We start from the raw sequence: 15,666 nt of genomic DNA on the forward strand, positions 1-15,666 counted from the left end.
CACATCTATAGCACACTTTTAATCATAGAACTTACAAATAAGAAACAACTTTCGAAGAAATCATCCAAGGAAAGTGTAAATGTTAAATATCCCATTGGCTTTGAACAGCAGTTCATGCAACATACTGACTTTTTTTTTTTTTTTACTGTACTCTAGTGTATGAAGTAACACTAGAATACTTGCATATTCTAGCGATTTTAAATATCAGTGTGAACTATTTTGCTTGGACGTGATTTTGTGTAGCTTTTGATTTTTTTATTCTGTGTCCATGTGCTCTGATAGTGCTATACCGGTATTTTGTGTCTGTACTTAATTTGAGTGTTTGCTCATTTGAAACAAATTGTGAATGTATGAAATCTGCATATGAACAATTTTGAGAAAGGTCAACTTTATTTTTTCTTGCTGATGAGTTCAGTTATTCCATTAGCCATTTTAAACTTACAAGTTCTTATTTACATTGAAGAACAATGAACAGAGCATAATGATTATTTTTGTATTTGTCTTTTTTGTCTTAACGTCAATCAAGGGGACCATAAATGTTTTGTCTTTTTTTTGAGGTGATAATTCATGAAAATTTGAAGTCATATTCACCACAAATATCAATTATTCATAATGAAAGTCAGATGTGAAGTGTGAAAAGTAACTCATTACTGACCACAGGTCTAGTAGCTTGGCCGCTTGTTAAAAAAGTATTATATTACTTTGCTCAAAGCAATAATGTATTATGCCGCTAATTAAAACGAAAGATAGAGAGAGAATAAAAAAAAAATAATCCAGAATTTTTTTGGCCAAAACGTTTTCTTTAAAAATTGGCTGCTTTCAGCAGAGGCAGATTTGCACCATCTAAATCCTTACTGCAGTTCAGTTAAATTTTTTTGTGTATGCAAAAACCAGTGTTTTGTCCATATAGATATAAAGATGTAGAATTTATGTTAGAAGTTGAGTATGTATTGAAGAATGCTTTATTTTGACTTGGTTGAGGTATAGCTAAGTTTTCCTGACATTGGACCTGTTTTAAACATTGAAAAAGTGAGGTGTCTGTCTAAGGTGTGAACATGTGTGTGTGGATGTGTGTGTGTGTGTGGATGTGTGTGTGTTTGGATGTGTGTACATGTACCTCAGCTGTTCCTTTCTGTTTTAACAGCTCAAATTCCATTGTTTGATGAAGCTGTGTGCAATACTTATTTTGCCAATATTATGTTGCATTGAAAAATAAAGCTAAATAGAATTTTTATTTGTTATTGTTCCTATTATTTCATCGATGTAAATGAAATCGAAAACGAGTTATCACTACATTTAAAACTTCTTTTATTTTAAGCCGACAATACCGTCATACTGTCGGAATCTGCAAATAACCCTCAAAATGCCCTCAACGAATTTTATAACATATTGTACTCGGTGGAAACTTAAGGTTTATGTCAATAAAACAAAAATAATGTTTTCTCCAAAGGTGCAACATCGAAAAAGATTTTTGTATTATAAAGAAGTTATTGAAAATGGTAAGTGCTTTGCGTACTGCTTACGCTTAATTAGCGATAAAAATTATCTTAACACAAACTTTTGGAAAAGACAACAAATTTATGTTCTCTGAACTCATGACCAATTATAATTCTAAATCTCTAAGAAAATTGTATGTATTTATTTCAAATATCTTCGATGCCGTCTGTTGTTAATCTTTTTTCCCTATTCTTTTTTTTCTATAGTTTACACCATAGTCTTACTCAAGTATTGATTCTAGCCTATTATTTATCCTGTATGAATTGCATGTACATGTATCTATACCTCTAACAATTTGTATTTTTATGTATTTTATTTATGTGTTCCTCTTTTACCAACTTTTTTGATTTGAGCGAATAAACTAAACTTGAGCACGTATGCAACTCCTATGAAACTGCTGAATAGAAAATTAAGAAAAATAATGCATATGTCTCTGTAGTAGATTATGGACATAATGAGTATAGACATACATATACATATTCTTGCAACAAATTCAGATTCCAATATTCAATTAGGAATTTTTCCATTTTAATATATAAGTTATCTCCGGGTCGGTGTTGCCTTATTCTTTTTTAATAGTCTAGCTAGTACTAAAACAGTTTGTCAGTGCAACTCTTCTGAATAGAATTATTTCAAACTTCCACCCACGATAAAGACATAATTATTGAGAAAGTGTTTTTTTTAAGGAAATTCTTCTTTCATTATTTTATTTTTATAGGGTTACTTAAAAGCTACAATGTCGCAATCTTGTAGTAAATATATATATTGTATGATTATAAAATACATGCGTATCATATAAAATTATTATATTTTTGTGAAGATGTGAACGTGACATTTCAACTTGTGATCTTTTTAAATTTTTGAAACAGGCATAGGTCATATTACCCCATACAGATTTTTTTTCCATTTCCGAACAAATGTTGGTTTTGTATGTTTTTCTATTCCGATCGGGCTCGATATTCCTTGCGTGGAGCTGAACGCACAAGTGGAAAAAAAACATTAAAACAGTCTTTTTGCAGGGAAAGTAAAACAAGATGTCAAAAGAAGAGAAGCCAGAAAAACGGAAACGGTCCATTAAGAAAGAAAACCCTGAACAAAAAAGGATAAAACAAGAATCGGGTTCAAAGGTATGAATGTAATGTGTCTCTGTTTGTATGCGCGAATTTCCTCGGAGCGTATACTATACCAGTATAGCTTGATATTGATGCACGTCGATCATGCCTAATATTTTTCTTTTATATCACAGGAATCCAAATTGACAACGAGTCTGTTTTATTCTGAAGAAGCTGAAGTGGACACAAGATCTCCAGAAAAAGATGTTGAGGTTTTTAAATCCACATGTTCAGACATTCGACAGACCATGCTTGATATCAAGTCACTTAAAGATAAAAAAGCTGTAAGTATCACTGAAACATATATTTGAATACATAAATTTGAAAGTATCGATTGATTTGATTTGATATTGGTTCCAAATACTTTATTATATTAATTTTGTGCATTTGATTATATCAAAACTTTGAATAAATTTTATGTAAGAAAAGTAAATTTATCCCGCCTTAGTACGGGTTTGTGTTTTAAAATTGTGTATCAACTGTTTCAGTCACATGATGAGTTGGAAGACAAGAGAGTCAGTGTCATGTTGGATTTCATGAATTTGAAGAAACTGAATCGCCTGGCACACATTCGCTGTAAAAAAGTCAGAGAACAGACCAATGATGTAAGACTTCAATTCAAATTACACTGAGCATGCAACTGCGTTAATACATCCATTGTATCGCAGCATTTGAGGATGGACCTATTAATTGACTATGCTTTATTTGTTATCCAGATAGTTAATAGATAACAACAAATAACATATAGCAAATTCGCAATACAAATGCTCAAGTCACCAAAACCCCCAACCCAAAATAATTACCTCATGCTCAATGAAGTACAGTACTAAATACAAAGTTTACATTGGAGATTTAGTAAACTGGTTGTGATAGTACTGGTAGATTCTTTTTATGTAAACATCGGATCACCCAACCTTGAAATACCACATGGCTTTTTATGAGTACATGTATCTAGATTGCTCTTCTTTGTAAAGCGCTTTAGAGTTTTATTTGAAATAACGCACTACCGTATATAAATTTTATTATTATTTTATTACCCTTTATGTTTTATGAATTCTATCCTTTTTGTAGGCCAAACAGAGAATTGACCATTATCATCTACAATTACAGAACCTTTTGTATGAGATAATGCACCTGGAAAAGGAGATTACAAAATGCTTAGAATTCAAGTTAGTGATTTTACCTACATGTACTGATAGAATACGCTAGGGTACATGTAAAGGTTTGGTTGTTGTTGTTGTTTTGTTTTTGTTTATGTAAAAATTAATAATTTTATATATATTGTTGTTCAGGTCTGTAATGAGTGTAGTACCTACATGAAAATTTGAAAACTTTTATCATTTTCAAAGGATTACACAATATCTGTTCCAAATTTATATTCTTATCAATCTTTTAAAAAACTGGAGTAAGTTTGTTTGTAATCTTGTTTTGACTTCCAGATCAAAAGATGAGGAAATAGAGTTAGTGACATTGGATGATTTTTACAAGACGGCTCCGTCGGACATTTCTCGTACAGTAAGTATAATTGTTACATAAAATTAAACTATAGACTCTGTAAACTGTGTACTTCAGCATGTATTTTTTTCTTCACCATTGCTGTCCATATTAATAAATCGTTCCATTGTGTAGTATAATCTAGCCATTAAGGAGGCTTGATGGTCAACAAATTGCTCATCAGATCTCCTTAAAATTTTCAGATATGATTTGTTTAGATATAAACTATTATTTAGTAATGGGAAAAGTCCATGTTTTACCTTTGAAATTTGAGTACTATGAACCAACTTTTATTTGCGACAACTTTATTGCGTGATTTACTGGAGTCAAAGTGGTTCGCGGCTACTAATTTTCGCGACCAAGATGTAGATTATTTTAAAACTAATACAGCAGAGGCTTTTAGGACTAGTTCGTTTGGTTTACAGTATTTACTGTTTACAGTATTTACTGTATCTTTATACAGGGCTCTTCTTCTAAAGTCTAAGATAGCCATGACCGTACATCCCTTTTAAATCTAATTTGCTAATATTTGACAGGATACCACAAAAACAGATCCCCATCTACAGAGATTGGCCAGATTGGAATGGGAGCTAGAACAGAGAAAACAGTAAGATTTCTTTGATTGGTTATGTCCAGAATTTTTGAAAAGATATATGGATTCAAAAAAGGGATTCAAGCTCCAATGCCAGAAAACTTAAACAAGCTTACTTTTATCTGACCCTTACTTTTACACAAGGATTGAAATGTAAAAAAAGGGATGAAGATCATATGGAAACTCGTCAAAGTTAATGACCCAGCATCCAGATAGTTTTTCACAAAATTAAGCAAATACAGTTCAGAGATGTATAGTCAACTTTAGTGTTTCATAATAATATTCAATTAATGGGAACTTTTCTCTTACAGACTTGCCAAGAAATTGAAGGATTCTAAGCAAAGCAAAGAGGGCCTTGCACAGGAAATAAAGAATAAACAAGAGTATCTTGAAAACTTGCAGCCAAAACTGAAGACAGTTTTAGAGGTTAGAAGTACATATATACATGTATACAAATTACTTCATTGTATACAAAGAGTATCTAATATATATTCAATTGTCTGGGCAATGCATTGTGAATTCACATGCCATGCGGGTGTTGAATTTGTGGGTAATGTTTATTTCAATTTCTTACCTGAACATCAATTAAATCAGATGAAATGAAACAGAATTTTAGCTTACTACACAAAAAAACACAGAATTAGCAAAGAGCAAAGGATAAGCAATATTATGGAAGGAATTTATCGTATCCAATAGGTTTATAATACATTTTGAAGATTTGGGGAGTAAAACTGACTTGGATATAATTGCGATTTCGTTATAAGGATATTTGCTGTAACCATGTTTTACTTTGCACTGATTAGATTGTACTAATGCAGAATAGATAAACTGACGGATTTTGTTTTTGATAACAGGCCACCAAGCCAGTACAGGAGTACCTGGACATGCCGTTTGATCAGATCCGAGAGCAGCAGGAAACAGCCCGACATCTTCCACCCCCTCTCTATGTTCTGTACATGCAGACATCAGCATACAGACAAGCTTGTGGTAAATTGCCTCCAAGAGAATAGAAAAGCCTAGTCTTTTTTTAAATCATAAATATTTCCCACCATCAGGGGGGAAGTAATATCTTCTCGAGATTCAGGCTTTTCATGACAATGTTTTGGTGCAGATTCAAAACTTGAGATGATGTGAAAAATTATCAATTTTGAATTTTCACTTTAGCAATACCGGTAGTTGATTTTATTTTTTTCCTCAGTGAGAAGGTATAAATGAAGTGCTGAAGAGTTTTTGTTTGAAAATGCGTTATGTAAGAATTTCTTGGTAAAGTTTTTTTGTGTGTTTACTTGTCAGACAAAGACCTTCAGGTTAGCATCATAGGAGACCTTGATGCAGCTAAAGCTATCAAATCAAGTGGAAAGGTTGTAGGTACGTGATTTTTATGCCAAATTTTTTATATATTCACAAAACAAACTTAATCCTTTCACAGTGGCATTCTAACATTTCTTGAAGCAAAATTCTGATCATTTAGAATATTTCCTTTTTTTCATCAGAGGAAGACAGCGACAGTGATCAAGAAGAGCAGGAGCACTCCAAGAAATCGGTACCAAATCTTCTGGACTTCTGTAAATTTATAACATTTGGCTGTATATTCCATATAGTGTGTTTGACAGAATACTGCACACTACACATGCATTAAAGAGTTACAATTTATTCATTATCAGATTAATACGAGGTTAGTAAAATCACAATGTTCTTCAATGCAACAGTGTGTAGCATTCCTATAGGTAATTTTGTTGGAGAATGACATATTTTGGAATGAAAATATCACTGAGTTATGTGTAAAGCAATTGAAAAAAGATTATTTTACAATCTAAGGTTTAACATTATGGTCATATTTAATTTAAAATGAATTTTAAAAAGTCAAGAGGATAAATAAGTTTGTATTCTTAATAAAACAGAAAAGGAGAAGGAAGACTGTGGATAGTCGTGTACAAGAACGCAAGCAGCAGGCTCTGAAGAAGCATCCTCTGGCTGTGAAACTGGACATCAACTGTAAAGGTCTGACTCAGAACACACATATTTCTATCAAACTTCTTTTCTTTTCAAACTGTATGAAAACAAAGTAAGAGATTTATTACTGCAACATTGTATGTCAGCTGTGTGTATTTTTAACCAAGGATTCATAGTATGCATTATTTTGGTAACATTGTTGAGAACCAAAACACATTGAACTCCCCATGGGAACCAATCTCGCATTGGTAATGTAAATGAAATGAAGTAGCTGCTAATAAAAGTTAAGTGTCAATTGATGTATATTTCTTCTTTACCCCTAGATGGTAACAGTTTGCACTTGACCTTCAACTTCTTGATCACCTTGGAGATCATCACTGTCAACATCAGCCTCACTCTGGCAGAGAGCAACATTTCCTCCATCTCGGGAAGGTATGAGAGATATATTTTAATCTACGACATATGTATCCATGTTTCTTTCTAACATGTATACTGTTAATTCAATAATGATTTGGTACTGCTTGTATCGAGAATAGTATTATTTGGGCATTTATCTTTCAAAATGTACTGCAAATTTAATATTCATCATTCTGTGTCTCTGTCTTTAGAATTGAAATTTCAGTGTTGAATACATGTACATGTACTGTATTTTGTTGTGTGTGGTATTCAGTGTTTCAGAGTCCAATGTCACTCTAAGGTATAGAGCCCTATTTGTTGCATGAACTTTGTTTTGTTTGTTTATAATGATTGTTGATTCATTGTTCTAGGCAGTTGTACTGCTTCATGTCAAGTACAAAGTAAATGGACAATGTACATTTTGTATTTTTAAAACAAAATGGCACTTTGCATTCCCAATCTTTCAAATGAGTTTTGTTTGTAGATAAACAATCATTGTTAAAAAAGAGACCTATAAAGTGAAGTGTAATAATATAGAAATACTTGAAGCTGAAACACTGCAAAAGTTTTTTTCTTCTAATACAGTTTTATTGCATTTATATAATACAGTTTCATTGTATATAATTTAATAGTCTGATTGTAGTACTGTCAACATTCAAATCTTCACATGTACAGTACATATCTCCTTCAAAACTAGTATCATTTACCATGTCTACTGTTATTTATTAATATTTGAAACATTTTCTGTGAAACACTTTGCAATGATTCTATGCATTGTTTTAGTTTATCGGTTAACATATGTATTATCTTTAATAGCTGAAGTTTAGATTCTTTCTTGCATATAGTAAGAAGAAAATACAAAAGATTTACAGCAAAAACTTTTGAATACATTGTACCTGTAGTTGATTTTTTAAAAACTTTTAAAATTTGCAGTGACCTTTTGGCCCCCGAGTCAGTTCTTACAGATCTCTACCCTGGTGATCATGGCAAGACGTCCCCTAATCCAGCAAACAAGTACGAGCTCAGGAAACTTGGGTGAGTTAAGGCATTTCCTATATTTATTCCATTATATTCTGGTGTTACTTTACTGGTAAACACTGCCACAGTAAATGTGCTTATAAATTATTTGTGCATTAAGCAAAGTCAGATTCATTCCCCTAACTTTTAAATTGTATTACTATTGTAAATTTTTGAGATATCAATTATGGTTATATTGAATCAAAATCACTCGTTCTTGGCACTTTGGTATGATATTAAAATAGCTACTAGTACCGGTACATGTATTTTCTACTGTAAATATCTCAGATATTTACACACATGTGCATAATTATATTACATCTCTTAATCTTGTGACTTTTAGTCTAAAAGACTTTACCAGCTACATCACAGAAGTTGGATGGCCTTATTTATGGGCTCAGTGGTTGGGTGGTCTGCAGTTCTTGGAAAACAACGCAGTGAATACGCCAGAGGAGGATGTCAGCTTTGCCCACATGCAGCAGACGATCAGACGCTTGAAACAGAGAGTCAGATCTAGACTCTGTCTGATGAAGCAGACGGCAGCATTTGGTAGATATAAACGTCATTGATTATCAAGATTAAGAGTTTATAAAAAAAAAAGTATCTTAATCATCAGAAGAATTGTAGTGAATAAATTTTATTTGTGTTAGAGAAAAATTTGGGAGGTCAACAAGAACCTGATCATTGCTAATAGAATCATTTTAACAAGACCTTGGACTTTCAGCATGATGTATCTATCTTTTTCTTGCATCAAAACAAGGTCAAAATGACGCTGGTTTCAAGTGAAATATACACAGATTGCATATATATAGCTCAAAAGCCAGCCAAATCTTGTTGATTTTAAAGAGCCATGGCAGAGTGGCTAGCAATGAAATAGACATGCTTACTTTACATTGCTGTTTGACACAACTACCCAAAGTCCAAGCTCTTGTTAAAATGGTTTTCTAACTCAGTGCAAGCAGTCCTTTTATGTCTCTTTTAGTTTTTTTCTAACTAAAGACCTTGGTGGCAAAAATAAGTCAACACTAAACAGAATATCATTGATACGTTGTGAAATAGAGTCATGTTGAATAAAAGTCAATTCCTTGAAATGTGTTTTCTGAAATGTTCAGATTGTAGCAGGTAGTTTGGAGAGTACTCATTACCCAACTATTTATTTCACAGAGACTGGCAATGTGGTGGTGGATCCAGAATACCAGGGCCTGTTTCCCAGCAAGATCGTGTCCCGGCTGACATCGTGGAAACGGTCAACCTATGAAGACTTTGCCGTTCTCCCACACACACAAGCTCTGGTGGACGACGAGGTCGTAGAACAGTCGGACATTTTCTTCACGGCCGTCATTGAAAGGGGATCAGGTATCTTTATGTCAAATCTGTATTTGATATTTTTTATTTTCATTGAAATATGTGTAATTGTATTATTTCTTTATGATATTGGCTTTAAAAGAAGCTCCACTGGTATTTTAAATGGGATTTTTTTTTCATTGCAGCCAAGATGACAGCCCAGATTGTTATGACTCATGACTATCCAAAAGTTGCCCCAGTGTTTGTAGTGTCTGTGCTTTGGCAGCACGAGAGAACAGCTGCAAACGACAAACATGTCAAAGTAAGAACATGCACGAGGAAAAGCTCTCTATTGCAATATTGTAAACTTGGAAGATTATTGTAACTAATACTTTCTTTTTTCTGCTATAACAGGAAATGGAGGAGGAGGTGAATGTTCACCATGAGGAGTTAATGAATTCAAAGTCATGTGACACCGTACTATCCAATCAGATGCAGAGATTGCTAATGTGCTTTGACATATATCTGGAAACTGAGGCAGCTGGGTCAGAAGAGGAAGGTCCCATGGAGATATCTAAGGAGAAAATATACAACCGAATGCTCAGGTGTGTATTTATACACGTACATGGCACATTCTTCTGTGTTTGAAAGATTAAAGTTCATCCAATGAAAATTTGATTATGTGATATACATGTATTGATTTTCAAAAAAAAAAAAAAATTTTTATATATGTATACAGTATATAGAGTACCTTGAAGTATATAATTCATGTACATTGATTCCGAAATAGATATTTACTGGTAAATAGGGCATGAGTATGAAAGTATGACAAAGCAATAATGTCTTTGAAAGCAGAATAACTGCACAATGCTGTACGTGTTACTGTTAACAACTTTAATTGGGACCTAGGGATTATGTTAAATGCATTCTGGAATATGTGACCTAACCTGTTGATTTTTCCTGTTTTCTACAGAGGGCCTAGTAGAAGCAAACCCTACAGATACTGTCCGGACATTGGAATCTTCACTCACAGATAGACTTCTATCAAGTTTCAATATCATAACAATCAAAGATCTGTTTCATCAGTAATATAAATGTAATAGCTCTACCGGATAATGTCATGTATGTTTCATTTATTGATGGCTTAAACAAAAATAAAATCATGTCACAATGTTTTTTTCTTTATATTTATAGTTTCATAAACTAAATCATGCATACATTGGCATGTGTGCACATAAAGAAATGTCAAAACATGTACATAAATATGATACATTTATAAAGTCATCATATACGTAGTATGTGTCGGCCATAATGATGCCAATATTCCTCTTCTGAAGAGATTTTTAAAATTGAGATAATGCATTGCATTGCATAAATATACTGAAGAATAGTATATAGATCCCATTATGTTGAAGTATTGGGTTTAAATGCTAACTCCTCTGGTGGTATAGAGGGCACCTGGTCATCTTCTTTGTCACGTGAGCCGTGCTTCAGCGTGCGCGTGAATTCTTTGTAGTCAAACAGGCCGTTATGTATGGGTGCCCCGTGAAACAAGTCCTCAACCATGTCTTCTGACCAGCGCTCACCCATTGTCATCAGACACTCCTTCAGAAACTCGTCATTAATCAGACCTATGAATGAAAACCAGTCAAAATTATCTGGCAATACACAGCAATTCGCAAAAAAAGGGAGGGTGGGGGTGGGGGCGGATGTCGTATAACTCAAGGTCCGCGCCGTCAGCGGGGTCAACGAATTAACCCTCAGATCTACCTTAGATTTTTAGATTTCATTTTTAAAGCTATAAACTATTGTATTTACATTTTCAAGTGTCTCTGTGATAACACTACGAATCGATTTTGTAATGTTAAGTCCAATACATTTAATCAATGACTTGTAACATTTTAAAGGGGCATGGTCACGATTTTGGTCAAAAATTATTTTTTCGATTTTAATGTTTACAATGCTTCAGTAAGGCATTTTTAATAGACAACCAAAATTTGAGTGTCATTTGATGAGTCTTAAGCGAGTTACAGAGCTTACAATTCTTCGCTATGTAAACAAAGCGTTTGTTTACATTTTGAATGTTGAAGTGAAAATTCCAGTTTTAGACCTAAAATGAACGTGTTAATCGTTAGGAACTGTTTATTTATGCTTAAAATGAATAAAAAGATAGACAACCCAGCTTTAATAGGATTTTTACTGGTATATTGAACCTATGTAAACAAAAACAGGGCACGAGCCTGGTTTACATGACGAAGAATTGTAAGCCATGTATCTTGTTTAAAACTCAACGACTGGCACCCAAATATCATTTGATCATTAGAAATGCATTATTAAAGCAATGCAAATAATAAAAACAGAAAAATAAAATTTGACCAAAATCGTGACTATGCCCCTTTAAAATTATACAGTGGCTGAATATTATATAAATATAAGTAATAAGGAATCATTCTTTGAATATTATGAGGTGATCAAATACAGTCAAGTGTGTCAAGTCTCATTATCATATATAGCACTTCGGGTTTTATTGGATTTGATCACGCCCCAAGCGTATTTAATCATTGATTCCTTAAATGAAATAAATAATGAATGAAGGAAAATTGGCCCCAACGAATTTTAATAATTTCACAGTAATCGGTCATCATGCCCGTGAATTTCTCGTATATTATTTCCGTTATGTACAATTTCTTTTTTTATGAAGCCCTGCGTTTCTCATGCGCAACTGAGACAAATCCTTCCTCTAATGGGGCATGGCCACGATTTTGGTCAAATTCTATTTTTTTGTTTTTATTATTTACAATGCTTCAGGAAAACATTTCTAATGATCAAATGAAATTTAAGAGTCGGTAGTTAAGTTATAAGCAAGATACAGAGCTCACAATTCTTTCTCATGTAAACAAGTATCGTGCCCTGTTCTTGTTTACATAGGTTCAATGTACCAGGAAACAATCTTTTTCCAGCTGATTCGTCTATCTCCTTATTTATTTTAAGCAGAAATAGACAGTTCCTAACGTTTAAAACATTCATTTTAGGTCTAAAACTGGAATTTTCACTTAAACATTCAAAATGTACACAAATGCTTTGTTTACATTGCAAAGAATTGTAAGCTCTGCAACTCGCTTATAACTTAACAAATGCCACTAAAATTCTGGCTGCCGATTTAAAAAAAAGCCTTACTGAAGCATTGTAAACAATAAAATCGGAAATATTATTTTGTCCAAAATCGTGACCACGTCCCTTTCATAAGTTGACGCCAAAGCAAGCGAGCACGTTATGAATGACGTGTAATACAAAAGTTTCTAGCTCCCGTAAGAAATATTGAAACACTACTGCACCATAGTTGTCAAAACCAAGCAAACATGTTCTGGATGACGTGTAAAGCAACCCCCCCCCCCCTGAAAATATTCGAACACTACTATACCATAACCGTTCGCGTCAAAGCAAGTAAACGCGTTCTAAATGGCGTGTAATTTTCCTGGCTAGTAAAATATATCAAAATCGTTAAACCATGCAGCCAGGGAAAACTTCAGATATATTAGACTAGATGACGTATAATATAAAAATTTCCACTTGCTTAAAAATTCGAAAAGTACTATACCTGAGTCATTGACATCAAAGCAGGCAAACGCGTTTTGAATGACGTCCTCGGGGTCGGTGCCGTTGAGCTTCTCGCCAAACAGCGTGAGGAACATGGTGAAGTTGATAGGTCCTGGCGCCTCCGTGATCATCTTCTCAAGGTACTCGTTGGATGGGTCCTTCCCTAATGACGTCATCATCTCCAAGAGGTCCTCCTTGTCAATGTAGCCGTCTCGGTTCTGGTCAATCATGTTAAAGGCCTCCTAATGACGAAATAGGTCAACAGTACGAAGTAGCTAGTAGTACATTTATGTAGAAGTACATGTACTTTTTTTTGTTTTTGTTTCCCTTTAAATTAATTTAGCTATGTAAAACCCGTTGGAAATTGTGTTTTGTTGTCGCTGATTTGTTAAAATTGTTTGCTTGTTTTATCACGTATTGGTCAGATGTGTTTGTAGAGTATCTGATACTGATGTATTGAACACATGGCTATGCTAGGTGCGGCATCCGTACAATGTGCATATAACTTACTGTTCTGAAAGTTTCTTGTGAAGTTTTATTAATGAGGAATAGATTAGTTGTATATTTTTAAATAAATCTGCATCTTTTAATCGAATAAACTGTATGATTTTGTGGTTTATTTTGAAAAAACAAACTTAAATATTAGTTTGTGTCGGTTTTGGCATCAGTCGATATCAAGCCGAATCTATTTCCTACCCATCTTTGCGATAGCCAGCCAAGCGTTTTATCTGCTTGCCTGATATTCAGCTCAGATCCAAAACATTCAGTTTGATATAGAACATTACACGAACCGGTCGTATTTTAATCTTTTCTTTATTAAATACAGAGGTGTAGCTAATGAGCAAATTAATTACGGTCTTGTAATAAATTCACCTTTGAATATTAATGATACAGTGGAGTTATCACTATTGGAGCATCATTGACGCGTAGGAAACTGTATTAATGAGTCGATCAAAGACCGATTTATAAATTACCTTGAATTCCTGAATCTGGGCCTGATTAAACATGGCGAATACATTAGAGGTGTATCTCTGGGTGCGAGCCCGATGTTTCTTCTTTGACTTTGTGCTGGACATCTTTGGAGCCTGAAGCAGAGGCAAAAGCCCGAGTACAATCCTCAAATCAACATTTCTATGTACATGTATTTGGCAAAACATTCCATAGAAAGGTGTGATGATATTTGATTATTACATTAGTGAACATGATATGTTCTATGCGGGACACTGATGTATAGCAAACATTAGTATAGTTAACGATAGAAATACCCTGAATAGAAAGTTTTTGTGACAAATTTTGAGAGAAAATAACCCTACCTTTGTTTAACAGTATGAATCTTCAGGAATAAAATGTCCGACCTCTTTATCTGTCAGCGTACAGCATCATACAAAAAAACCCTCAGCAGCCGTGGGAAAACATTACTCACCGCGGAGTCTGCACGCGCGCTATGGATTTCTACAGGGTGAACCAAAAGCAGGAAAAGTACCATCTGTTTATTGAATAATTCCCCAAATTTCCTACGAACTGCCAAAGGTCCAAGCTTTTGTTGAAACTCATCTAAACTATCTCACATGGGGGATATACAGTATTAGTTATAAGTTTACTGAGGCAATAATCGACTGATGCTAAAGTAAAATGACTGATTGTCGTATAGATTACATGTGAAGCAGACGACAAGAATCATGTTACGTAATATATATCAGACTCTCTTTGTCTGATGAAGCAAAGATAATGTCAAAAAATAGAAAGAAGACGAGAAGACGATAGTTTTATTTCTACGTCAAATTCAGCTTATCTACATATATTGCTAATATATGCAGTAATATTAATTTACCCCCCCCCCCCCAAGTTTGTTCTCAAGATTTTCCAAAAAAGTATTTTTTTTGTTCGCACTCGGTTTCGCCCAGTTTTGAATTCGCCCAGACAATGTTAATGATAGATTCTTATATTAAAATTATTCTAAATTCGCATGCTGCAAGACGAGGCCAAAAGGGACCAAATTAAAATGGGGCGAATATTTCCCTGTACACAGTATATTGTAGCCTATCCAGTATCTTTTGTAAAAAAGGGTACTGGTTTGTAGCTACTGTTACACATACATGTATATACAAGACATCTATATTCGCGACCGCTACATGAAGATTCTTGCAACTTTTTCTTGATTGCAAATAAAAGTTGGTTTACTGTTATTCAGAATGAAGTTATTTTCTTTCCAATGCATATTTCAGTTATGAGTATATATAATTTTTCACAATTGTGCAAAAACTGTTGCAGATGTACGATATATATTAAAACATGAAGATGAAGAGGAAATACGACGGATAAAGCTACAAGTTGTACAACCAATCCCATATCGTGACAGACAATACATTTCAAAAGACTGCATGACTTAAGAGAATTTATCTATACTTGAAACCTTTAATTGAATAATGTGCTGGTATTCCAGCTACCAGTATATAAAAAATTGATTCTCTCAGCACCAGAAACATCTTTTGCAAAACATGTCAGACACTTCCTTGATCTACTGACCAATCAGCAGAAAAGAAATCGACGGTGCTACACTCACTGGAACGTTACAAATACTTTGTATTGAATGCAAAAGATTCAACTAATCGGAATTTGCTTTATCTTTTAAGGAAAATAAAAGCCACAAATGGGTTCACAGTATCCAAACGTAGAGTAAATCTAATTTAGATTTACAAAGTCAAGTATTTTCTGGAAGTTTTG

The 15,666-nt window shown here is 33.7% G+C and overlaps 2 protein-coding genes across 3 annotated transcripts; one reads left to right on the plus strand and one right to left on the minus strand.

Annotated features, from left to right (window-relative positions):
* The first annotated feature begins 2,455 nt into the window (after window positions 1-2,455).
* Window positions 2,456-10,518, plus strand: LOC105332689 (THO complex subunit 5 homolog). Of its 2 annotated transcripts, XM_034467453.2 has the most exons (19): window positions 2,456-2,624; window positions 2,744-2,893; window positions 3,098-3,214; window positions 3,681-3,778; window positions 4,049-4,124; window positions 4,640-4,710; window positions 5,007-5,121; window positions 5,550-5,682; window positions 5,989-6,063; window positions 6,189-6,238; window positions 6,597-6,696; window positions 6,972-7,080; window positions 7,319-7,345; window positions 7,978-8,079; window positions 8,405-8,610; window positions 9,226-9,417; window positions 9,552-9,667; window positions 9,760-9,950; window positions 10,319-10,518. In XM_034467453.2, exons 1-19 carry the CDS (start codon window positions 2,532-2,534, stop codon window positions 10,380-10,382), a joined length of 2,085 nt encoding a protein of 694 aa, XP_034323344.2. In that variant the 5' UTR covers window positions 2,456-2,531; the 3' UTR covers window positions 10,383-10,518. The 2 variants fall into 2 exon arrangements, with proteins under 2 accessions (XP_034323344.2, XP_034323348.2); XM_034467457.2 differs by lacking the exon at window positions 7,319-7,345.
* On the minus strand, window positions 10,517-14,393 carry LOC105332682 (myosin regulatory light chain 12B). The gene is made up of 4 exons (XM_011435367.4): window positions 14,256-14,393; window positions 13,917-14,027; window positions 12,944-13,184; window positions 10,517-10,976 (listed from the first exon to the last, which is right to left on the minus strand). Exons 2-4 carry the CDS (start codon window positions 14,016-14,018, stop codon window positions 10,750-10,752), a joined length of 570 nt encoding a protein of 189 aa, XP_011433669.2. The 5' UTR covers window positions 14,019-14,027; window positions 14,256-14,393; the 3' UTR covers window positions 10,517-10,749.
* Between the last annotated feature and the right edge of the window lie 1,273 nt (window positions 14,394-15,666).

The sequence above is a fragment of the Magallana gigas genome, chromosome 5 (assembly GCF_963853765.1).
Source record: "Magallana gigas chromosome 5, xbMagGiga1.1, whole genome shotgun sequence".
Classification (NCBI taxonomy): domain Eukaryota; kingdom Metazoa; phylum Mollusca; class Bivalvia; order Ostreida; family Ostreidae; genus Magallana; species Magallana gigas.

What these genes read in the sequence shown, in the direction of transcription:
- LOC105332689 (XM_034467453.2), top strand. Translation starts at nt 2,532, where the DNA reads ATGTCAAAAGAAGAGAAGCCAGAAAAACGGAAACGGTCCATTAAGAAA. An exon ending in AACAAGAATCGGGTTCAAAG is followed by an intron (nt 2,625 to 2,743) that starts GTATGAATGTAA and finishes TTTATATCACAG; the next exon opens with GAATCCAAATTGACAACGAG. An exon ending in ACTGGACATCAACTGTAAAG is followed by an intron (nt 6,697 to 6,971) that starts GTCTGACTCAGA and finishes CTTTACCCCTAG; the next exon opens with ATGGTAACAGTTTGCACTTG.
- LOC105332682 (XM_011435367.4), bottom strand. Translation starts at nt 14,018, where the DNA reads ATGTCCAGCACAAAGTCAAAGAAGAAACATCGGGCTCGCACCCAGAGA. An exon ending in CCCAGATTCAGGAATTCAAG is followed by an intron (nt 13,185 to 13,916) that starts GTAATTTATAAA and finishes TTTCGTCATTAG; the next exon opens with GAGGCCTTTAACATGATTGA. An exon ending in CTTTGATGTCAATGACTCAG is followed by an intron (nt 10,977 to 12,943) that starts GTATAGTACTTT and finishes TTTCATTCATAG; the next exon opens with GTCTGATTAATGACGAGTTT.